This window comes from Crinia signifera, chromosome 3 (assembly GCF_055691185.1).
Source record: "Crinia signifera chromosome 3, ASM5569118v1, whole genome shotgun sequence".
In the NCBI taxonomy this organism is placed as follows: Eukaryota; Metazoa; Chordata; class Amphibia; order Anura; family Myobatrachidae; genus Crinia; species Crinia signifera.
The window spans coordinates 199,164,809-199,191,260 of NC_139219.1; the positions used below are offsets into that span (position 1 = coordinate 199,164,809).

The 26,452-nt window shown below is 41.8% G+C and overlaps 1 protein-coding gene across 1 annotated transcript in view; it reads left to right on the forward strand.

Moving 5' to 3' along the window:
* Nucleotides 1–26,452, forward strand: part of B3GAT2 (beta-1,3-glucuronyltransferase 2) — a 106,137-nt gene that overhangs the window by 68,527 nt on the left and 11,158 nt on the right. The window contains exon 2 of the mRNA XM_083177253.1: nt 2,488–2,632. Within this exon, the coding sequence (XP_083033379.1) occupies nt 2,488–2,632 (145 nt within the window). The remainder of the gene's footprint in view (nt 1–2,487; nt 2,633–26,452) is intronic.

The following is a 26,452-nucleotide window of genomic DNA, read 5'->3' on the forward strand; positions in this document are numbered from 1 at the left end:
GAAGGGTAATACCAGGTGGGTCTCATAGGATCTGGCAAGGGAGTTTTGTAAAGACACAGCTACCGACAAGAAAATAATTGATAGGATAAAATCTTATTTATACATATTATTATACATATTATTACATTCCTGACAACACTTAAAAAATCAAAAGGATTTAAAAAAAAATGTAAATTAGATTCACAAGGAAATTGTACAAATAGCAATTATTCCCATGGGGATTCAACATAAACAAATTATGAATCAATAACAATAAAATACGCAAAAGCTAACAGTTACTGAAATAAAACACTCTCTTTTTAGCCAAGAAATCCATACACGCCTTGCTGAAACGTGTTGGTACCAGGAAGAAATTATTAAAGCAAATCACAAGAAGGAAATATTCCTGCACCAACACGTGATTTACAACAACTGTCAGAAGGCCTGAGGAATAATGGGATTAGAGGAACAGTTGCATATATCCAGTGACTTCCCTACTCACCTATAATTGCTACACCATTGATCGGCATCTAGATATAGCTGAGCATGTGCAGCAATTACTTTTCCTGTCGACTTGTGGACAGAGCACAGGTGTCGCCTTGCTGCAGCAATGCCTCGGAGTCCTATGATAAGAAGATGGGCTGTTCATATTGTGTCACTACAGTATGTCTGCTATAAACTTTCCACTCAGCAAATACACCTTTAGAGGTCAGCGCACAATAATTAGTTCCATTTGAACAAGTTTAAACATTTTTATGCAAAAATTAAGAACATGCTTTTTCCAAGGCTTTGCGTTTTTATGCTTAGTTTATGTATATGTTGTGTTCATTGAGAGAATAATAATAAAATAAATGTGTATGTGTTAATGCTTACTTATATAATTGTCAAATGACGATCGTGACCAGAACAGTGCACAGTGTACATATACTTTTATCTTTAAATAAATCAGTGCTTGATTCATCATTGTGTAGAGAGACATCATTTCATCCCGACTTTGCACACAATTTCACACACACCCCACTCCTGGGGTAACAGTGTCATTTATTTACCGTATGTGTAGTGCCTGAGCGCTGGTCAATCTACCTATTTAAATGACAATCGTGTTGTTCTGAAAATGTCTGTATATGTGGGCGATGTAAAGTCATGGGCATTTGATCATATCTACACTTACTTCCAAAAAAGCCGGACCATGGATTTGGTCTGGTGTCCTCACATAGGCGCTCCAATGATGGGAATGCATTGATAAACATAGGCAAAGCATGCCAGTTTGGCTATCTACCCTTTGAACCTACAGTAGAATAGAATATTTGCAATCCGGCACTGATGATGATGGTGATGATAATGGCGATGAGATTCCGTCACATCTTGAGAAACATACTATTCGTATGGGTGAATATATACATTTATTTCATGCACCATTTTTGAGTAAAATACTCTCCATAAGGCCAATGTTCAAAGTTTGTCAGATAACAACATACTAATTGTCTCAACTATGGCAGGTCAGACATCCTGCATAAGCTGACTGTGCCCTAATTGAGTGTGTTCTAATGCCGTGCATACCAGCCACAGGTGCATAATGCACTCAAGGGGTAGTTTTTGGGATGAGTAGTGGGCTAAGGGAGGCCCGGATCTGCCAAAGCATTTGGGCATGTCATCAGTGTGATGTGGAAATGCCCCCTTTTGGTATGTGTGGCAATGCATGCATACAGTATTCTGCCCTGATTCTAAAACCACAAATGTTGGGAAATGTGTGGTAATACTATACATTCTGTAAATAAAGGAAACAATATAGAATTTATATTAGGTGGATACAGATAATTTGGGGCTCTGAGTAGCACATACATCTCGGGCCCCAACTCCACATGTAGTGCAATATGTTTTTTTGCTTTATATTTTTATACTACATGTACCTGAGGTACATTTTGTGGTATTAACCTATGTGGTGTAGCCTGCTTAGCCACCATATGCCTGCCAAGTGCACCTCCGCTAACACCTGAAAAGGCAGAACTGAGTGGTGATGGAGTGTTGTCATTTAGCAAAACTCAGTGAGGACGTGCTCACACAAAAGTGAGCTCTGCACACCTGGATGTAGGCTAACATATGCCTTTGTAAGCCGTACTGTATATTTTGCAGCAAGTATAGCACAGTTGTAAGTACCAGGCACATGTGCAACATATGTGGATGTAGCTGCATTTTGAGATGCATACAGCTTCTCATAGGGGCGAATACTGTATATGCATTTTTTTTTCATGTATGTATGAGCGTTCTACATTGTATTTACTGCATAATTCCTATGTCTACCTGTTTAACAACAATATCACACTATCTGTATTAAAACTATACAGCAAATATTTACTAAAGTGTGGGTTTTCAGAAGTGGAGATGTTTACTCTAGCGACCAACCAGATTCTACTTATCATATATTTAGCACCTTCTATAAGATAATTGCTACAAAAACCCCTATGTGTGTAATTGCAGAAAATATTCTTTCTCCTCTCCTTTACACAGATGCGCACAACCCAGAAGGTCTCCGTCTGGCCAGTGGGCCTTGTTGGGGGACGTCGCTACGAACGCCCAGTTGTAGAGAATGGAAAGGTTGTGGGCTGGTATACAGGATGGAGAGCAGATAGACCCTTTGCCATTGACATGGCAGGTAAGCTGCAAACAGCAGACTGCAGTATACAAATGATACAGGGCTGTTTTAGAGCTGGACACATCTGCAATGTCTATACTTGTAGGAAGGGATGCACATATAAAAAAAACACATCAAAAGTAACTATCAAGATGTGCGACATAGCAGTGCTAGCAGTTCTAGTCTCATCACACAGCAATATAAAATACATTAAAATTACAAAATGATATTAAATGCAAATATCTTATGTTTTCCCATTTGCAGTACACATCAAATGGGTATTAGAGCTACAATGCTAAAGTACTGGAGGGATTTATATGCAACCAACCATTGATTCTAATGCTGCTAGCTAGATGCTATTTGTCAGCATCAGCAAGACATGTAAGTAGTACTAGGTAGATGTATAAAGTGGAGGTTACCCATGGCAACTAATTGGCTGCTACCGATCATTTTATAGAATGCACTTGATACTAATAATACTACCTCAAAGATGATGGTTGCTATGAACAACTTCTCCCTCACTTATCACTGCTTTATACATCCCCCCCCCCCCCCCCCCCTGCTAAATTTTCCATAGACATCTACAGTATGGTATGCCATCAGATGTATGTGATAAGCATTATCTGACCTCTTCTGTATATTAAGTCTCTTTCTAACTGTGTATCCATATATACTGTGCATTGCCGATACACAGCATCTGCCGTGCAAACACTGTGACCAAGGCTAATATGCAAATCTTCAATAATAAACATTATCCTAAACTGTAATAACTAGAGACAGGATTATATGCAACATAAAAAGCTTGAAATATGCATGAAAAATACTTAAAATATGCATGAAAAGTGTTACAATATGCTACATTAAATAATAAAAGAGTAATTTTTAACTTATTTATATAAAATCAGCATAAAATTAGTTGCAAATAAACCTCAAAAATAGGCCCACAGCATCTGCAGATGTCTAGTGCTGTACACAGGATTTTTTTTCTTCCTGGCTGCTACAGCATACTCCAGCATCCTAGGCTCTTCTGGCATCAACTACACGGACCCTCATCTCCAGTGCTGATGGATCAAATGTCAGCATACCGTGTGAGGGCAGCGCAGTGGAGGGCTTCCTCCCTGCACCGCATACTCACTGACACGGCATTTCCTCCGCGCCGCATGATGTCACAACCCTTCTGCCCGCCTCCTCTGCTGCAGAAGTCTGTCTCTTGGTGTAAAGTCCCAGGCCAGGAGCAGGCAAAGGTTCAGGAGCTTCGTAATGGCATCCGCCCCAACTGACTTTTATCAACATGAATCGGCAGCCTAGAGCAGTGTCAGACATATCGTACATCCAAGGTTCCCCACACTGCGCACATATTGCCCCAAGCTGCACACTCTAGCACTACCTGGCCAGCAGCAGCAGGGCAAAGCAGTGCTGTGACTCGCGGGTGGAAAGGGGGCAGGGCCTAAAATATGCACCATCACTAGATTTTTGGTAAAATATGCAATAACCAGTGAGAATGGGCAAAATATGCAAATGCATATGCAAATATGCAAATGCATATAATCCTGTCTCTAGTAATAACAAACAGTACTGATGTTTATCTTTACATGCAGCTATATTTGCTTCTTAGCCATTTAAATGGTATTGATGCATTGTAGTGTAATATGGTGATGATGGCAGAAACAGCAGAATCCTTTAGATATTCCTCAAACATATTATTACAATATTAATATTATCTTATTACTGTGTCATATTTCACTGTGCGGCTCCATGAAATCTTACAGTATGTAGTAGAGTGGGTGGGTGGACCTGCAGCTAATTTACAGCAACAATATCTAAAGAGAACAAATTAATGTGCAAAATAATAATTAGAGTAGAGTTGTCATTGTGTTTCATATATTGTAAATATTCTGCTTTATAGTGACTCAGCTGGTGTCACTTCCATTGTCCTTTGGTTTTTTTGGTAGCAAGAAGAAGAATATGAAACTGTTCAGCAATCTGAATAATAGGGGCAGACAAATAAAAGTAGATCAAGGGCGGTATTCAATCCCAGATTCCAACTGTCGGAACGTCCTCTCATTTTCGCTAAGCTGGACTGTAACTCCACTTAATGTTCCGGCTGTCGAGTGTCAGAAAATGGTCGGATTGACTAAAAAAAGGGCCATGAATTCTACAATCTGAGACTGTTTCCGACAAAACAGAGCCGACTTGTTTTAAAGTCGGATGTTTTCTCGGAATCTACCTTCGATGCTGTTGGAAATGTCAGCATTGAATAGGCAGCGCCCACTATTCCCCCCGGCAGAAATAGCAGCTGATATTGAATAGCCCGAAGTCGTTATCTTATTTTCTTCTATCATCAGCACGCATCATTAACATTGGCACATTCTCAATTCACTAGATGTTAAATGTGATTAAAAATAGGTAACAATGTATACACGTTGATATATGGACAAACACTATAGAAGTAGGCCCAGTATGGCTGTAACTATATTAACTGTCAGAATATGGCATTGAACACTGAAGCCAGATTCTTAGCTAGCAGGTCCCTCTCTACCTTCTGTATCATGTCTGCTGAGTCATTGATAACCATTTTATGCAGGGTTCTATTGCTTTTTATGATTTGGTATAGCACCTGTCAGGTGCGGTAGAATTCTGTAGCACCATAAAAATAATGATGGCCAAAACCAAGTCATTGTTCTCTTCTTTGTACAGAAAAACCCCTTTACATGTTCTGCTTATTCCAAATTTTAGTACAAAAGTCTTTACTACTGTCACGGAGCACATCTAGATAGAATGTATTTATAACTAGGTGACTTCTGATATCACAACTCCCCAATTATAAAGTTATCTTGCATAGAAATGTAGGCTATAAAATATGTAACATAAAAATGACAGGTATTGTAAATAGCGTCATAAAATGTTACACACTTTCTGCAATACATTCTTGTGAGGTTAGTTTGTGATCATTCTGTAAGCATTTTATTCAAGTGCAGGTATTTTTCTTAGCATTGTTCAAAATGCCAGTGTCGCTCATGTTTGTTATATCAATTCAAATTAAAAATGTTGTGTAAAACAAGATATTTCCTATATAAGGTTAACATTACAGGTCATTATGATGAATACAAATGTTTGCATGGCAATTTTCACACCTATTTTTACAAATTCACTTGGCACTCACATAGTTAACGAGGACAATAAATATAAAGAATAAAGATAGTTAATGAAATGCATATGGAAAGTTGTATGTCTTAAAGCTTGTAAAAGTTGCAAAGTGATCAAGCATAAAATAATACCAAATAGTGTCTTGCATTTAGCAGTAGAAATGTATTTACAGTATGCTTTTAAATCAGTAATATATGGATAGTGTTTGTGGGCTATGAGATATGCATGATATTGGTTTCACTTCAGCCTCTCAGCATCATTTCTTCAAAGTGTTTTTTACAACTGAAGATATAAATGTGATTTCCTATTCCCAGAGGGAGCTGGCCCGTGCTCATGAAATGTAATTTATGTGAAGCAAGTGTTCTTTACATTAGATGATGTATTTTCCTGATGGGAACTGGCTGTGGTGCTGAATTGCCCCAAGTCTTTTCTTTGGTCTGTGATACCTTTCAGAAACTTTATTCCATTTGTCTTTCTTACATTTTAAAATTATATTAACTGTTATATAGAAATGGCTTTGAAATATCTGTTGTTTTTCTGTTTCCTTTTTCATTTATTTATATTAAAATATACTGTGACTATTATAGGAAAAGTGAGAGAAAAGGATTTATCCTAAGGTTATACAATGTGATGACAATGGAAGCTGTAGATGGATGGAGCTCTAAACTCTGGCTTAAGGGGAAATCACTGACATACATCCCTGCTAGATGAAGGCAGAAATGCTTCAAAATTGATCTCATCAATCTTAAAGTCTAAAGTTAAGATCGTTCTGTGGCTGCCAGGAAACTATGGTTGGTTGATCTTATGTATACTCATACAGTATTAGTCAGCGACAAATACTCCTGTGCTAACAATTCAGACTTTGTAATTCAACAACAGCCATTCCCCGGTGCCGTATGACTTTCACATTTTTTATTATTATTATGTTAAGAAACCTCATATTACTGAAAGTACAGCTGTAAGACACGCTTTTGTTACCAGGTCCTGGAAGACTTGCTATTCTCTCTCTCTCTCTCTCTCACTTTCTCTATCTCTGCCCTCTCTCTCATTCTCTTACATTCTGTTTCTCCTATGAGTCTTTAAAAAAAAATAATTTCATGCTTCAGGTTTATAAATGAAATACTAAGCAACTGATGAAAATAATTAATTAAGTTTCCCAAGACTGGCCAAGAGTGTTTCTGTATAACTCAGGCAGGAAAATAGGTACCTTTTATCTGCTTGTCGGAGTCCATACACTCCAGTTTTATTTCATTTAGATTTCAGAGTCAGAGTGAATTCTAATACATCATTTCATGCCTCAGATTTATAAATGGGAGACTGAGCGGCTAATGAAAATAATGAATAGAGCTACTCAAAACCTGAAAATTAGACATTGTCCAACAGCCACCACTGCACTGGAAACTGGATGCGTTGGTCTATTGTTACACTTCAAGTGAGTAGGGAATGATTGATGAGGAGTGCACAAATGATTTATTTGAAGAGTGCAGGAATTGTTAAGTATGAGCAATTGGTTGTATCCGGAAATTGTGAGGCATTAACAATCTATAGGTCTTGGCTGTTCGAGACTTACCACATTGAGCTTCGCAGTTAGTGATTGTATAATGACTTTCTCAGGAAAAAAATCATTTTATCGGCCCTGAGAGTAAAGGTGAGAAAGGGTAATTTACTTGAAAACGTCTCTTAGTTGAGAACAAATCTGTACCTGACAAATAGCAGAGCTCCAGAGTCCCTGGGATGCCTTTATCACAGGCGTGACATGGAAAATCTCAGGAGGTAAGCCGCTTGTGTGACAAAGTCTATTGATTCATTCCGTTTTAATAACTGTGAAAAAGACGCTCATGGCAAAATACTCCCCATGAGTTGCCCAACTTCCCTTTCTATTATACATGAATCTATACTAATTAAAAAGAGTTCCAATATAAATTGCTTTAAGTTCTAAAAGCTATTACAGTTTTCCATACACATACTTTTGAAATAAAAATGTTGATCAGTTATCAGTATACATATTGTATTCAGTTTACAAGTAGATTTTGCACAGGTCAACACAGTTCTTTGGTGATCCTTCAAGATTTAATTGGGAAACATCAAGATTACTATGGATCCTCATTGGAATTTACCAGGGCAGCTGCTGGTATGCAATCATAATGTCTATGGTTACAATGTTAACAGTAGAAGATCGACAATATATATATATATATATATATATATATATATATATATATATATATAAAGATGTTGGCACCTGTAACAAATCGACATTAGGGTTAGGCATAAAATTAGACTAAATGCACATAGCTGACATTTCATCATTATCAATACAGCCATGTCAACGTTATCTTGTCAACATAATGACTGTTGTGAACATCAACAAAATATATCACACCACAGTTGCTTTATAGGTCTGTTTGACAGTTAGGTGCAAATTGTGCAATGGACCTTGATTAGCAGCCCTGCAAGTGGTGTAAATGTAAACATTTAATAACGTCCATGCTGTTATATATCAATCAAACAGTTAGTTATGTACCCATTACCCTTTTCAGAACCTTGGGCTATGTGAGTTGTGTCTCTGATATCTGCTCCCTTCCATGTCCTAGAGTGAACAAACCTTTAATCCACAAAGCAAATGCAAAACCTCAACCTTACACTCAAGATAGCCACAATAGACCATTTTCCAGCCTCAGTATTGTAACAATCGATCCCTGCGCCCTGTGCTGACCACGCCTCATTTACTTCATGTACAGGGGAGGGATCGTCAGCTCCCTGAAACTACTGCAGTCTCTGGAGTCCAGGCCGCTGTAATGGCACTACTGCCATGCTACTGGCTACAGGGTGCCGTTACATGCACTCTGCAAGTTAGAAGCGCAGGCAATGGGACAGGCGACGGTGTGCCCACAGCGCATCTGCATGGCGCACCACTCGACCACATCTAGTTATGGCACTGACCAGCCCTTCAGCAGCACATCCTGAGCCAGGGATTACATACAGATAAAGTACAGCAGGATTGCAGTCTACCTGAAATACAAATAAAAAAAAGTAAGAAGGCAATAATATATTCATTTAGATCATTTATTAATGGCCTGTTACTTTAGTACTATAGATTCTTTGTTCACTGTTGACCCAGGAAAACAAAGAAAAAAATCTCTAATATTGATGTTACATTTCCAAATGAAGTACGGAAAAGACTCCACTATTTCTGTATAATAAATCTAAAAACATTGGGATGTACAATGCCAATATTTACGGAAATTAGCAATTATTGAAAAACTGTGCGTGCATCACGGGCACAATGTGCAAGCGCCAAGGTACCTTAGCTTTGCCGCGAGGTTTACTTCACAAAATGATTGACAGGCAGGGAGCATTTGGAGGAGGCAACGGTTAGTGTCAGCAAAACAATAACATGTCACCTACATCTGTGATATCATACACAGATAGCATGGAGCCACTCAAGTTCAGTGGCCACTATGCAGGGAAGAGACACAAAAAAATGACAGAGGGGCCACCATGACAGGTGATGGGGGAGGTTTTTTTTTGCGTGCTCCAGGAACAGCAGGTGTGGCCTCAAAGGCAATAACGCGGAAAGGCAGTGGGTGACCATGAAAAGGTGATGGGGAAAGGCAGAGAGTGACAGGAGAGAGATGGTGATGGAGAGATAGTGGCACATGAGAGAGGTAGAGGGGGATTGGGGAAATAGTGGGAGATAGAGAGGCTGTGGTTGACAGCGAGAAATGAAGGGTGACAATGAGAAGCAGTGGCTGATGTCAGGGAATGGGTGACAGAGGTAGGAAGTGGGTGATGCCAGGGGAGGCAATGAGTGACAAAGGTTGACAGGGAGACACATAAGGAGACAGGAGAGAGAGGTGAAAGAGAGGTAGTGGGAGATGGTGAGGCAATGAGTGACAGGAAAGGTTAGTGGGAAAAGGCAGTGGCTACAAGGAGAGACAGAGTGACAGAGAGTGTGTGAAAGGCAGTGGTAGATGGTACTGTATGTGAAGTTAAAATGAAAGAGATCAGGCATATGAAAGGCATAAAAACAGAGGGGTTTAACATGAGAGAGCTGATAAAAGATAATGCTACTGTAAGAATGTATGGAGAGGGAGGAAAAGGGAGAGATAGATGGAGAGGGGGATGGAGGGGAAGAAGAGAGGGAGTGAGAGATTGAGGAATGAAGGAAGAGGGGGAGAAAAACAGACAGAGAGAGGGGTAGAGAGAGGGAGACAGTGACAGATATGGAGAAATGGGGAGAGGGGGAAGGGGGAAGAGAGAAAGGGGGAGTGTGAGGGAGAGAGAAAGGAGGAGGAGAGAAGGGAGAGAAGAGGAGAGAGATGTAGAGGAGGATGAGAGAGAGATGGAGGGAAGGGGTAGAGAAAGGGTAGAGGGGGAGAGAAAGGGGGCTATAGATCCGCCTCCCAGGTTCCGTCTCTCAGGTTCCGGCTCCCCTGAGAGGCAGCCATCTAGTGTTCTAATTATGGATTAAACTAGCTGTCATAAAAAATGACTTAATAACGGGGGCACGTGCTTTGGTGCCCCCTGAACCCGCCACTGACACTATGCACAACCATATGAATGAATATCCGAGGATCTGGGACCACCTTGTGTACGCAGTTGTTTGAGTATGTGAAGCTGGAAATTGGTATCTCAGTATATTTTCAGGCGTTCACAGCATTAGCAGTGTACACATTTTCAGCTGTGAATGTATAAGCATACATCTCTGAATCAGGGCCATATTTGTGAATTTTACTTCATTTTAGCTTGTTCAGACATCATTGTAAATGTGGATGCAGTGCAACTGGACCATGGCCAGACCTTTCTCACCACATACAATTATTGCTTTATGCTTTAGGACTAGTACTTATGAATGCTTCTTAAACCTGTTTTACTTAAATTAGACTTTCAGACACAAGTATAAAATTCATTCCTTAACTCAAGAAAGAACTATGCCGGCAGCCAACTGTTCCTGCTCAGAGCTTAAACTACTTTTTACATTGAAATGGTTAATAATTTAATCTGCAAAACAAAGGAGCAGATTTAAAAAACACTCACAAATTTATCTTTCATCTCCAACATTAAACAAAATACCAGATTTAAGCTTGGTGTTTAACATTGGGAATATATTAATGTCATTTCTGATACAATTATTCTTTGTCGTTTTCCTTTTTGGACTTTTTAAAATATTTATTTTCACGTTATTACAAAACAAATGATAACGACTACAATCACCAACACGGTGAGAAGGAGAAAGAGAATGATAAATCATTCCAACCTTGCAAATTATTTAAACTCTGAACCTAAAACAATATTTAATTTTCAATAACATGGTTGTTCCTGTAATGTGTTTCCCTCTCCTTTGATAGTTTTGTAAAAACTAGGGCATCCAGGGAGAGGCCCTACAGAGGGGCAGATTTATGAATGCGCAGGGGTGGACTGGGTAATTCTATTGTTCGCCTATGCTGCAGTCTGCGGCCACTCACTGAAGAGCAGCCTACACAGGCTTACAGTGTGCTAGCCACACACTGGCTTTGCAGGCTGCACTATAGAGAAACATGTGGTGGACAGCTGGTCATGGAGGCATGTGAGAAGCAGAGGTGCTGCTGGGACAATGCAGCCCTGCTCTCAGTCACTGGTTGAGGGATCTCTCACTGGGGTAAAGAAAATGATAAATGGGAGGATGTGGGCTATATAAGATAAAGAAGGATGATGTAGTAGAGGAGGAGCCCAATGTGTTAGGCTAGGAAAAGGATGGAGAGGGTGAGGAGGATGCAGTGTGAAGGAAGGAGAAGGGCAAAGAACAGACTATGGACATGTTATATGGGGGGTAGAAACCATTATTTACAGGGGGGGTAATTTCTCTCTTCTTTTAATCTTAATTTTATGCTGTTTAATTCAAATTTTATTCTCGTGAATGTTTTGTTAGGGGCCCCAGTGCATTGGTCTACATTGCTGTTATGTGCTCGCCTCTCTGTGGTTGTTTACTCAGTGGGAATTTATAAAAGCCTGCAGGGGTGTCATGAAAGTAGTGACATCACCAGCACCTCCAGATGAACGGGAACATGTGAATCTAGGACACTGGCCCATCCTGCACAGATAATTAACTGTATATGGCAGAGTCCGGTAATAGCAGCAAGCTATGATTTGGTGGTTATTGAAGGTTGGGGTGCTGGGATGTGGTGCATTAAATGGGGGAGTTCAGTGAGAGGTGGACACTGAAGATCTGCCTACAGCCTTTCTCACCTTGTTACCCACAACATCTGCCCCACAGACATTAACCTTGTCCCCTACCAGATCTGTACCTTGCACACACACTTTTCTTAGCTGCCAAACCTGTGCCCGCACACTCAAAGTCACCTACCAGATCTGTCCGGCATACTCACCCCGTTACCTACCAGTCTTGTTTCTGCACACTCTCCCCATCACCCACCAAACCTGTCCCCGCACACTCACCCTATCCCTTACCAGATCTGTCCCCACGCACTCACCCTATCCCCTACCATATCTGTCCCCTGCACACTCACCCTGTCCCTTACCAGATCTTCCCTGCACACTCACCGCCACCCAACAGACCTGTCCCCATACACAGCCCATCACCTATAAGACCTGTCCTCGCATACTCCCCCAATTATCCACCAGACCTGTCCCTCACCTTGTACCTACCAGACCTGCACTTCATGCCCCCAGCATAATGAAAATAAGATGGCTTGTGGATACAGCATTTCCTGTGAGGCTATACCCCTCGTTGAGGGGCCACACCCCTTTTCCATTCAACATGTGCAAAAGACTTCTCCCTATCGCCGTGGTCCCCCTGTCAGTTTGTTCTGGATCTGCTCCTGGTTTCAGCTATCACTTTATCCAGATCAGGCAAAAGCCTTATTATTTTTTGCTTATTATTTACCGTATACATATAATTATTTTTTATTTTCCAGCAACTCATATTTTATTGTCAATCAATATTTATATGCTTACCTTAATCATGACTAAACCACAGTTATAAGCTGGTGTCTAAAACAAGCTGAATGTCAAACATATAAACCAAGAAGAAAAAGAAAACAATTGTCCCTGTAAATCCATAAGAAAAATCGATGGGAAGCAGTCATCTGATACACAGTGCCTGTACCAGTCTAACTTGATTTAGTGGCATACTTTGTATTGGGTAATCTTTCCTTGCACTGTGGGTTTTATCAGTCCATTGCTGTAACATCTCAGATAATGGAATTTGTCTTTGCTTTCTATCAGGTTTAAAGTTTATTAGATTAGAATTCATACCGCTTCATTTGGAGAGTTGTCGAAGTCTCAAGTAAACTGAAGGATTTTTCTTAAACGCCTACTGAATCCATTATAGTACCCTAATCCAGTGCTGAACAGTACTGCTACTTGGTACCACCAGCTTGCATTGTTAGCACCCAGCAATAAAAATCCATTAAATTGACTCACATTATGTTGGTTTTGTCAGCAGCAGCAGCCTAAACAGACTTATTTGTTACCGTTAAGATTCCAGAACACTACTGGCAGTGAGCAAGATACAGTGCACTTATCCTAATTATACTGGTATGCGTGTTTGTTGGTGGACTATACCAATACCTAATACGGGACTACTATGGGATGGAAGTTGATTGGATTGTGGCTTGTTTAATTTATCATAAACACATGTTATAAGAAAACTTAATCAGGTGGCAATGACCATAATTCAGACCTGATCGCATGGCGTGCAGATTCACATGACGGCCAATTATTGTCACACTTAATACGTAAGCGCAAAGCCATCCTGTGAAAAATCATGCCAATAATTTTTTACGCGCGACGTTCACAAGGTGATTGACAGGAAGAGTACTAAGAAAATCGCAGGCGTGCCTGAAAAAAGCCGCTGGGACTGTCCAGGGACATGCTAGATGTGCCTGAGCGTTTTAGGGGAGGTTGTGTGATGTCCGCTTCAGCCCGGATATGTATTGTCGCACTGGCAAGTAAGTCTCTGGCTACGCGGCACCTGCGATGCCCAGTGTAAGAATCATGCGATGGTGTGCCTGTAACAATGGGTTTTTGGACACATCTGCACAGCTGTGAATGGATGTGTAGCTGTACACATTAATTCGGAAGGCGGGCTTTCACTCAAGCTGGGCGGTGTCTTGACTGAACGGTGGCCATACAAATCTGCAACCGTGCGATCAGGTCTTAATCTAGCATTATGTTCATACCCTGACCTGCACCTTTCTTTTTGTGTAAATCTCTTTGAAAACATGAAAAAGGGATATGCATCATAAAATAAAGGGGGTGATTCTGGTTGACTCTCTCGTAAATGTTCTGGTTAGGGAGCCATCTAACGCCACTCATGCGAATATCCCCGCTGCATTGCGAATGGATGTTTAGCATAAACATTTATATATATATATATATATATATAAAACGTTTATGTTTCCACTGTTCGCAAACATAAGTCAGTCTTAACTGACCTATATTTGTGGTGTCCGGCTCAGAGAACGGGAGGGGCAGCTGACGTCCTGTGACATCAGTTGCCCGTCCCATCTTATGCAGCTGCCTGCGTTCGCATGGGGACCCACCATTTTTATGGGCACCCCCAGGAAGCGCTGGCCATTCCCATGTGACAGCACGTCTCCTTCACACCCCCCGTGAAAAAGCCTCGGCAACTGTGCAAGTCGCCTAAGGCATCCGCACTGTGGCACTGCACATATGCAAATATACGCGTGCGCAGAGCCTAAACATCGGTCCCCAGTGTGAATATGCTGGGGACCGATCAAACCAGAATCAGAAGTCTGTTGCATATTAATAATTAGCAATGCAAAAAAATAGCTTATCCAAGGTACCTACGCTTTGCCGAACAATATTGTTATATATTCCATATGGTAGGTGAGCAAGCTGATTATCAAGCTAAAAGCAGGTGAGATTAAGAGTTGGTGATTTCTGTGTTGCATGGTGATCGCAGGGAGGAGTAGCGATGATAGAGTAACTTTGGCCAGTGTGAAACTGCATCTGATGATCTGTAGCAGCTTGCTCTTGGAAGGTAGCGCTATGTTAGCATCTAGAACACTTTCTCAAACTCAGTCCTCAAGTGCCATAAGTCCTGGGTTAAGGATATACATAGCACATGTGAATTAATTAGTATGTCAGTCACTTTTATTAAGTGTGCTTGTGTATGGGTATCTTGAAACTTGGAAAGTTGGTAAGGGCGGTTTGAGTATTTATCTATTACAGTGGACAGAACCAACCCCTAGACCACTAGATGTCTGGTCTTTGGGAATAGGACTGATAATATTAAGTGATTCATTGGATTTTGTGTTGTTTTCTTCCTCAAAGGGTCAGGGGCAGATTTTCCACTAGGCATGTTAGGCCTGGGGTGGCACATCAGGCTTCCCTCTCCCCACTGCCCATCGCTTCTGTGCAGCTGACCTTTTTTTCACCCAGAGAGGGGATAAAGAGAGGGGGGGGGGGGGGGTTGTTATTGAAGTGAGATATGAGAAGGCTAAAAGGATATATCAGTATTAGATATTTTACAAAAAAGTGGGAGTGGTCAATTATAATAATAATAATGCATAGGGGCCAGTCTTACCCCTAAATCAGCTTCTGGTCAGGGGCACTGGGGGCTAGAAAGTTTGTAAAACACTGATGCCATTTTTAATGAAATTATTTTTCTTTTATACAGTAGTTTTAAAGTTCTGGGGTGAATATTAGAAGTATAACATAGTGCCTGCTTCAAATATGGAGTCTTTACCACAGCCACTCTATTGTTGTATGCAGCAGCTGTGCTGAAATATGCTAATACTGCAGGAGTCATCTTGTGAAACAGCCAGCTAATCTGCTGTTGCCTGCAAAGATGTTTTTCTTCCTGGAACGCTGCCTTTTACTGCAACCAAACACAATAATGTTCCCAATCAATCCACCAATGTGTCTCACGAGATATGTGTGATGTATTTAAACACACAGTCTCCCGACCCACAAAGGGAAACAGAGAAGGAGTCACTAGATCGGGCGCACAATCAATAACAATAAGAACAGGTGTCGATTATTTATAGTATCAATTGCAGCTCCCAATTTACTGCAACCATCATCACTGTCAGAGACCTGAACATGCTCAGTATATATACAGTACATTGTAATACAGATTGGTACATCCTTATATGGCATAATCTGTTGCACCATGAAAATTTGGTAAAGTGTCTCCATCTGATCATAATAAGTACAGAATACAAGAAAATAGCCAATGAAGAATAAACATTTAAATCATGGATGGGGAAACTTCGGCCCTCCAGCTATTGTTGAACTACAAATCCCAGTATGTCCTGCAGCAGTTTTAGCATGGCCAAATAGCAAAACTGTAGCAGGGCATCCTGGTATGTGTAGTTTAACAACAGCTGGAGGGCCGAAGGTTCCCCATCCCTGATTTAAATATATGGTCTGTGCAGGAGATGAGGAAGTGGTGAATAATGAAGGGAGGCACCATGTTTTATGGAAAAATTGCAGGTAATAGAACATTAAGAAAATGTAAGAGCAACAAACATTGCTCTTAAGGCCCCCATACACTAGTCCACTTTTCGCCCGAATGAAAAAACAGGTGAAAAGTGGCCAAATTGGATGTGTTCGACATCAATTCCGATGCGCATGGGGCAGTGCATCAGATCGGGAGGTCTGACCTGCTGCAAATCAGACCTTGCATGCGATCCTGATGCCCGAGAAGGTCCCATGTGGTTCAAAGGGGATCGGATGGCCATACACTGCTGTGAGAAATCGCCATCTGATCTTTAAGGGCTAAAACGATTAAGAAAATTTGACTAGTTAGGCACAAAAGGGTAAAGAGGAGGGGAGAGAAGAGTTAGTAGGAACAGTGCTAAGCAATAATTACAAAGGGGACCATTCAATTCACACATGCAAAGAAATCCAACCATAGCTGAGAGAAAAGGGTACTTGTGTAGTTTCACGTCTCCTTGCCACACTTTCTAAAATCAACTCCACGCTGACTTGGATAGTGGGGGTATGAAAAGGTCGGGCTGCCGTGGATAGTGGGGGTGTTTCAGGAACACATTCACACCTGCCATATCATACATCTGAGACAGTAATGATGACATGTGTGAACTTGTAAATGGATTTTAGTTAATAATAAAAAGAAGAATTAAAGCAACTTAACATTACAGTACAAACAGTACTTCTGCCTGACTACGCTGGATCTGACAGGGATGCTTAAGCGGCCGCGGGAACACTATGCTACTTCTGACTGACTACGCTAACTACGCTGGCTGCGGGAACACTACGCTACTTCTGACTGACTACGCTGGCCACAGGAACTACGCTGATTCGGGCAGGGATGCTACACTGATGGCGTAACTGCCGCCATGAAACTACACAAGTACCATTAAAAATAGTGAACACGCTTACAGAAGTTTATTTAATACTTCGTACAATGGGCTTGATTCAGCATGGACTCAGATATGCAAAGATGCTCGCAGCCATAGGTAGAACTGGGGGATGGTCGAGGGGTACACCGGACCAACCATTCTCCCAAAACAGTTTATTTTTATTATCCTCCAGCAACGGCTGCCAGTCATTCTGCACTCCCCACTGCATAGCGCTAGCAGTTGAAGTCTGAATCAGACCATAGATTTGGGTGGGGTGTGTTTAAACTGAAATCTAAATTGCAGTGAACAAATAATGCATCCAGTATTTACCCTGCACAGAAATAGAATATCTTGTCCAAATCTAACTCTCTCTGCATGTTACATCTGTCCACCTGCAGTGCGGCATGGTTTAGCCCATTAGAGAAATATTTTGTGATCTTTACTGAATTCCCCTTTTAGATAGAAAGTCACATCCATACAAAGATAAATTAAGTTATGATCGATTTTAACTATAACATAGATAAAAAAGGATAGAAATTCAGAGACAGCGTAAAGAGAACGAAAGAAAAAAAGGCAAGAGGTCACAGAATAGGTCCAGAAAAAAAGACACCTTGTAAAATTGGCTATTACAAGGCTAAATGATTAGGGGGCTTTTAAATATGCTAACCATGGCTTTTATTTTGTCAAATGATTTGAAAGAATGAATAATGATGCTCGTCGCGTATTCCATGCGGGATAAAATAGACTTCATAGAAGGTGAAGTAGGTTGCTTCCAATCCACCGCTGACAAGTCATGGCAGAGATCATATGATGCATCAATTTGTTTTGCTGTCTCGTTAACGCTGGGAGACTTAGTGGGAAAAGAATAGATTGTGCACATAAAGGTTTCTTTTAGGCCTGAGCAGGATTCACCACAGGTGCATGCTCAAAAGTTGGCATAAGATGCGTACCATACTCACAGGTTAATGTGATAATACAGACGCATCTGGGTATCTTTAAGGGAATCCACTGTCATTTTCCCTCTCTTAGATTTAATTTGATCTAAAACAGGGAAAATTAGCCTGGAATAGTTAATGGCGACCATTAGAAAAATGCCTAAATACTTGATTTTTTTGTTTATGCCAATTAAAAGGAAAAAAGAGGCCTCCAAGAAAAGGTTTAGATAGCCCAGGGCTATAAAAATCAAGCACTTCTGTTTTATTAGTGTTGACTTTAGAACCAAAATATGTAGAGTTAGGTTCGATCTTAGAGAGGAGAGGCCATAAGCAGTGAGCCGGATTCCCATAACATAACAAGACATCATCTGCGCATAATGCAATTTTAAGCTCAGAAGGACCAACTTTCATACAATCAATTGCTTAGTATCCTCCCTGCCATGGGTTCCAAAACTAGAGCAAGGGAGAAAGTGGAGAAAAGATCAAGATCAAGTGCAAAAAGGTGAAAAGTAGAGAAAAATAAATAAAGAGAAAGTGGGCATCCTTGCCTGGTACCGTTGGCAATTCTGAAAGATAAAGATGATTTAGAGACTGTAGCTGCAGGAAATTGATACAAATCTAAGATACTGTGCAGGAATTTACCAGAAAATCCCATCTTCCTGAGTACCTCAAAAACAATGGTCCATGAAATACAATCAAATGCTTTTTCAGCATCTAGATGGTCTTTACTAGATGGTTTAATATTAAGGTCCATACTTGTTAATGGAATTGGCCTGTAATTAGAGCACTGTGTGGCATCCGTCAGCTTGTATAGATACTGGTGCAGAGGATGCACGGTTCAAAATATTGTAAAAAAGAGAGGTACTGTAAGATGATAGGCAAACGCATTCACAAATGTTTTATAATATTGAGCTGTGAAGCCTTCAGGACCTGAGGAATACTGATATTTAATAGCCACAGTCATCTCCTCCACATTAAGCATAAAAATCTGGCATTCCTTCATGTAAAGTAAAGGAGTATCTGAAACGTATGAATGTACTCTCTCAGGTCCACTGGAGGAGAGTGATTTTCATTATTTTTAGGTAAGTTATAAAGAAAACAATAGTCCCTAAATTCACTTTTGGGGTCATATGGAAGTGCTCCTAATTTATGGGAATATAATTTACCAATCATACCCAACGCTTGCTTATGTCTAAATTTATTTGTTAATTATCAATTCTGTCTTCTTTATCATAATACCACTTGCGTAATTTCTGCAATGTGTCTGCTGCGCAGCAAGATAGGAGGGTATTTAGTGGTCCTTTAAGGTGATCTATCTGGGAAAGAAGAGAAGCCCTATGGGAAAATTTGGGCTGAGCTAATAAAGTGGAAATTTGAGATTCCAGAGCTGCTTTTTACCGCATAACCGAGGCAATTTCTTTTATATGACCTCACATAGTTGCCTTAGAGCCTCCCGAACATGCTCAGGAGAAATACCAGGAGAAGCATTTTCCTTACACTAATGCAGCGGGTGCCGGACGGCTCCCCGACAGTCATTACTCCGATGTCGGAATCCCGACTGCTCCCTCGTGGGGGTCCACGACCCCCATAGAGGGAGAATAAAATAGGTGGCGAGCGCAGCTCGCCACCGTGCCCGCAGCGTGGCGAGCCCGCAAGGGGCTTCATTGCGCTCCCCACGCTGTGCAGTCGGGATTCCGACGTCTGACTAATGACTGTCGGAATCCCGACTGTCGGGTTATTATACCACACCCAATGCAGCAAGGCTATTTGAATGTCTGAAAAGGGTTGAGGAATGCAAAAAAAGGGAATCATCCAAACACTGTTGCATGTCCCACATAAGCCCCTGATTAAATCTAATCGGACATAGACACCTGTATGGTCAGTCCACATACATGGAGTGATACCGGTATCAGAGACTAAGGATATGTTTGACTGAGAAACATATAGGGGGAAATTTACTAACATAGGAGTTCTTTTTCATATGGGATGTTGCTCTGGGCAACCAATCAGAATCTACTTATTTATTTAGCACCCTCTAAAAGATAATAGACGAGGCCAGATGCACTAAGATTCTAAAGTGATAAAATGGAGAGTGATAAACAGCCAGCCAATTAGCTCCTGCCTGTCATGTCACAGACTGTGTTTGAAAAATGTCAGGCAGGAGCTGATTGGTTGGTTATTTATCACTCTCCATTTTATCACTTTTGAAGCTTAGTGCATCTGGTCCAGGATCTGATTGTTATCCATAGCAACATCCCATGTAAAACAGAACTCCCATCTTAGTAAATTTTCCCCATCGTGTAGGTCTGCACCTGAAGTGTCAAACTAGGAAACGGATATCTTCTGGAATCCTACAGTTATAGTGTTTACCAATAATGGAGCATGTGATGAGATACTGTACAGCCAGTGGAGAATGTTTTATACAGTCCCAAACCACATGCTGCATGACAGCACAGTGTCACTTGCCAGGAACAGGATCCACAATGTGAAGGAACAATAAAGTACACCCACACTGGATTAATCGAATGTGTACTTTTACAGATCTAACACAACACACACATACACCATTATGTATATACAGAATTGCAATTATCTTCCGATTACCTGTGACACCTTGTACAACTCAGTGCGTAACCTTCAGTGAGCAAGCAAAAGCTTTTCACAGCTCTCGCTTTTGAACATTTGCACTTGTCCATTTTGCACTCTCCTCACAGGAGTTCTTGCTGGGAATGTACTTTTATAGATTTTTCTTTGCTAAGTTGAGATGACCTATAGACCTTGAAATTGAAGTTCAAGCATTTTATAGGCCCATTAATCAATCAGACTTATGTAAACTAAAATGGATTAACAACCCAGTATCCTACTACAAATAGCTACTGTACATAGAATGGTCTGTGGCCACCGATGATCAAAATTTACTGTGACATATATGTCTTAAATTGTGCTCTATAAATTCAGAGCTAAAGGAGAATAAGCCATGCAAAGTTTTGCTAAATAATCAGTACTTATTTATTTATTTACAGTTTCTTATATAGCGCAGCAGATTCCGTTGCGCTTTACAATAGTGGACAGTGATAAGACAAACTGGGCAACAACAGACAGACTTGGAGGTAGGAGGGCCCTGCTGCAAACTTACAATCTATAGGGATATAGGGGGAAACACAAGGACAGGCACCAGTAATAGCATAGCAGTTACAAGTCCAGAAGGGAAGCTATATAATACATAAGTGCCTCGGAGGGTTATGCATGTAGAACTTAAATACACATACATCTTGGCTTTTTTTCTCAATTTGTCACAACATGTAAAACACGGCTTAGCTGTTTTTCCAAATGTAGCAAGTGCGTGGATTCTGGAAATTGTTTGCAGCAGTAGAATTTGTATAAAGTAATAGATTAGAGGTGGAAATTTTTAGAAAAATCACAAAGCATGACTTTTGCAGAGTCCAAGGTGTGCCAAATTGTGCCAAACATGGCGCAGTAAAACCAAGATGTATGTGTACACATCTGTATGATAGGCTTCACTGAAGATGTGAGTTTTCAGGGAACGCTTGAAAGTTTGGAGACTGGTGGAGAGTCTTAATGTGCGTGGAAGGGCATTCCATAGGATGGGAGCAGCCCAATGAAAGTCCTGTAGTAGTGAATGGGAGCTAGTAATCCGTGCAGAAGAGAGACGCAGATCTTGTGTAGAGCGTAGTGGTCGAAATGGGAGATATTTTGTAATAAGTTCAGAGATATATGCTGGTGCAGTATGGTTAATAGCTTTATATGCAAGTAGAAGTGTTTTATATTGAATACGGTAATATACAGGCAACCAATGGAGGGACTGGCAGAGCGGATCAGCAGACGATGAGCGTCTTGCAAGGAAGATCAGCCTAGCAGCAGCATTTAAAATTGATTGCAGTGGTGAGAGTCTGTTCTTGGGAAGACCAGTTAGGAGACTATTGCAATAATCAATGTGGGATATAATGAGTGCATGGATAAGAGATTTGGTAGTGTCTTGTGTGAGATAGGGTCGTATTTTGGATATGTTTTTTAGATGCATGTAACATGATTTGGAGACAGATTAAATGTGGGAAAGAAAGGACAGTTCAGAGTCGAGGATGACCCCTAAGCAACAAGCTTGTGGGGTAGGGTAGATTGTCGAGTTGTCAACAGCGATGGAGATATCAGGATGGTAACTGTTCTTAGTTGGCGGGAATATAAGTAATTCCGTTTTGGAAATATTGAGTTTGAGTTGGCGACAAGACATCCACGATGAGATGGCAGAGAGACAATCAGAGACTCGACCCAAAACCACTGGTGACAACTCTGGGGTTGATGGATAGATTTGAGTATCATCAGCATACAAGTGATACTGAAATCCGAAAGAGCTGATTAGTTTGCCAAGAGAGGAGGTATAGATTGAGAAAAACAGAGGACCTAAGACTGAACCTTGCGGAACTCCGACTGACAGAGGTACAGTATGTTACTACTGCCATCCTTGCTGGCGGGTCGCCAGAACGTACGCGCTGGCGACCCGCCAGCAGCCACGCCAGCGAGAAGACTGAGACGCGCGTGCGTCTCCGTCGCTAGCGCGACGGAAACCCTGTCCGTCTCCGCCTCAGGGAGACGGACAGGGTTAGGGGGGGTTAGGGGGGGTGCAGGCACGCGGCGGGGACCCCGGGTTACCGCCGGCAAGCCGGCGGGGACCCGGGGAAACGCCGTCGGAAGGGGACGCGCGCGCCTCTCGTGCGCGCGCGTCCCCTTCTCACCATCGCCATGGCGCTGGCGGGGGATGGTGGCTGGCGACGCCAGCGCCATCCCCTGCCAAGATGGGAGAAGACCCATCTGTAATGAAGAGGAAGTAGAGTTAGAGAAGCGAACACTGAAAGAGCGATCAGATAGGTAAGATGTGAACCAGGAAAGGGCTGTATCATTAAGACCTAGGGAGTGTAGTGTTTGTAAGAGAAGAGAGTGATCGACAGTGTCAAATGCAGCAGAAAGATCAAGAAGAATAATGGCCTTTAGACTTAGCCGTTACCAGATCATTCACCACTTTAGTCAGTGCTGTCTCAGTGGAGTGTTGAGAGCGAAAGCCTGACTGAAGTGGGTCTAATAGGGTGTTAGAGTTAAGAAAGTTTGTGAGGCGAGAGTAGACAAGTCTCTCCAGTAGCTTGGAGCTGAGATATAAGACGATAGTTAGAGAGAGAGTTAGGGTCAGAATTCAGTTTTTTTTTAGAATAGGAGTTATCACTGCATGTTTGAGCAGAGAAGGAAAAGTACCAGTAGTAAGAGAAAGATTGCAGATTTTAGTTAAGGTTGGAATAATCACAGGAGATACAGTAGATTTTTAATGACTTGCGCAGGTATAGGATCGAGAGGAGAGGTAGTAGAGTAAGAGGATAAGAAGAGTGCGGATACTTCCTTTTCATTTGTGGGATCAAATGAAGAGAAAGTGCCAGAGGGTTCAGGTGGGAAAGAAAGAGGGTTAGAGGTTCATCTCGGATGTTATCAATTTTGTCCTTAAAGTAGGAGGCAAGTTCTTGTGCACTGATGGTAGCCGGTGGGGGAGGGTATAGAAGAGACTTAAATGTGTTAAAAAGTCGCTTAGGGTTGGTGGCATGAGAAGAGATGAGAGATTGGTAGTATGTTTGTTTCCTAGCACGGCGCCCATCGCATCGTATACCATAAGGCATACAATGGTATGCGATGCGATGTTGCACGATGTCAGCCAATGTTATACAATTTTAAATTGTATAGCATCGCATTGTATGCCATATACAATGGTATACGATTTAAAATTGGGTACTTGTGAGTTATCTGGGCTGCCGATTTTTTGATTGTATGCCTTAAGTTAAGGCATACAATCAGATGCGATGCGATGCGATATCGCATCGCATCGGATCATCGGATGCGATGACCCGATTTTTCCATAGGAATCAATGTTAAAATTGACTGAGTCCATTTTAACATGGAATTCAATGGGAAAAAGGGGTCCTTTTCATACCCCTACTATCCAAGTGGGCATGGAGTTGGATATAAACCTGTGGCGAGCGTAGCGAGCCACCGAGCCCGAAGCGTGGCGAGCGAAGCGAGCCCCGCGAGGGGACGGTATTCTGTGTCCCCTCGCGGGGCTCGCTACGCTCGCCACGCTTCGGGCTCGGTGGCTCCCTACGCTCGCCACAGGTTTATATCCAACTCCATGCCCACTTGGATAGTAGGGGTATGAAAAGGACCCCTTTTTCCCATTGAATTCCATGTTAAAATGGACTCAGTCCATTTTAACATTGATTCCTATGGATAAATCGGGTCATCGCATCGCATCGCATCCGATGGTCGCATGCGATGCGATGCGATGTGCCCGATCCGACCCGATTTAGAAATCGGCAGCCCGGATAACTCACAAGTACCTAAAATTGTATAAGCACCCTAATCGGTTTATTCAATGTTAAATGGTCCCCCTATAAGATTATTAATTGTATAAGCACCGTAATGGGTGCTTACAATGTTAAAAGCACCCCCACTATCAACGGCAATTTGAAGCTTGGTGAGTGCAGCGAGCCGACGAGGGGCGGCGGTACGCGTCCTCCGACCTTTTCATACCCCCACCATCCACATCGGCATGGAGTTGATCTTAGATAGTGTGGCGAGCCCGAAGCGTGGCGAGCGCAGCGAGCCCCGCGCGGGGACGCGGAATACATGTAAAGTAATACGCGTCCGCTCGCTGCGCTCGCCCACTATATAAAATCAACTCCACGCCAACATGGATAGTGGGGGAATGAAAAGGTCAAGAAACAATATCTCAAACAATAAAGCGCCAAATAAAAGAATATGCAGCCGGAGTGTTGTAGACAGTGAGGTTGTCAACCGCCACCAAAACAAAAGTACATCCAAGATAAGAAGATCGACACAACCACCAGCGCTTTCTCCTGTCTCATAAATAGTTAATACATAACTTTTCTATTTTAGTAGTCCAAAGTTCCAAACTGTTTCTTCAATTGCAGTTCACACCAGGATAGTCCCACGATCGAATATAAGAAAAGAAAAGACATGCAATTTGGTGCAGTATTTCTAAACAGCCAATTCTTTATTTTAAAGAGATGCACTCACAAGAAGTAGGAGTAACAAATCGCTTAATCACTCCAACAATGGCAAACTCTGCTGGGTGATCCACTTTCCAGGGTGGGGCACATAAACCACTTTTGCAAATGATATGAACTCCCACACCATACTGCCATACAATAGATTTAATGAAGGGGTTGGTTGGAGGACAAAAAACAAACAATTGGTGCAGTAATCCAAAACTGACAGAATTTTTTATGAAAAAAAAAAACACACTTACAAACAAATGTGAAACAAAGGCAAGTCCAATGTGGTAGGTACTGCTACGCTCACATGAACGGTGATTCCTCACCCACGATGTTCCAGGGGAGGTCCAGGGGGTCCAAGTGCCGGCTCAAGGTCCCGGTTCTCCGTTCAGTCTGAACGGAGAACCGGGACCTTGAGCCGGCACTTGGACCCCCTGGACCTCCCCTGGAACATCGTGGGTGAGGAATCACCGTTCATGTGAGCGTAGCAGTACCTACCACATTGGACTTATATGCCTTTGTTTCACATTTGTTTGTAAGTGTGTTTTTTTTTTCATTAAAAATTCTGTCAGCTTTGGATTACTGCACCAATTGTTTGTTTTTTGGGTACTTATGTAGTATCTGGGCGTCCGATTTAGAAATCGAGTCGGATCGGGCACATCGCATCGCATCGCATGCGACCATCGGATGCGATGCGATGACCCGATTTTTCCATAGGAATCAATGTTAAAATGGACTGAGTCCATTTTAACATGGAATTCAATGGGAAAAAGGGGTCCTTTTCATACCCCTACTATCCAAGTGGGCATGGAGTTGGATATAAACCTGTGGCGAGCGTAGCGAGCCCGAAGCGTGGCGAGCGAAGCGAGCCCCGCGAGGGGACACAGAATACCGTCCGCTCGCCACGCTTCGGGCTAGGTGGCTCGCTTGGCTCGCCACAGGTTTATATCCAACTCCATGCCCACTTGGATAGTAGGGGTATGAAAAGGACCCCTTTTTCCCATTGAATTCCATGTTAAAATGGACTCAGTCCATTTTAACATTGATTCCTATGGAAAAATCGGGTCATCGCATCGCATGCGATGCGATATCACATCGCATCTGATTGTATGCCTTAACTTAAGGCATACAATCAAAAAATCGGGCGCCCAGATACTACATAAGTACCGTTTTTTGTCCTCCAACCAACCCCTTCATTAAATCTATTGTATGGGAGTATGGTGTGGAAGTTCATATCATTTGCAGAAGTGGTTTATGTGCCCCACCCTGGAAAGTGGATCGCCCAGCAGAGTTTGCCATTGTTGGAGTGATTAAGCGATTTGTTTCTCCTACTTCTTGTGAGTGCATCTCTTTAAAATA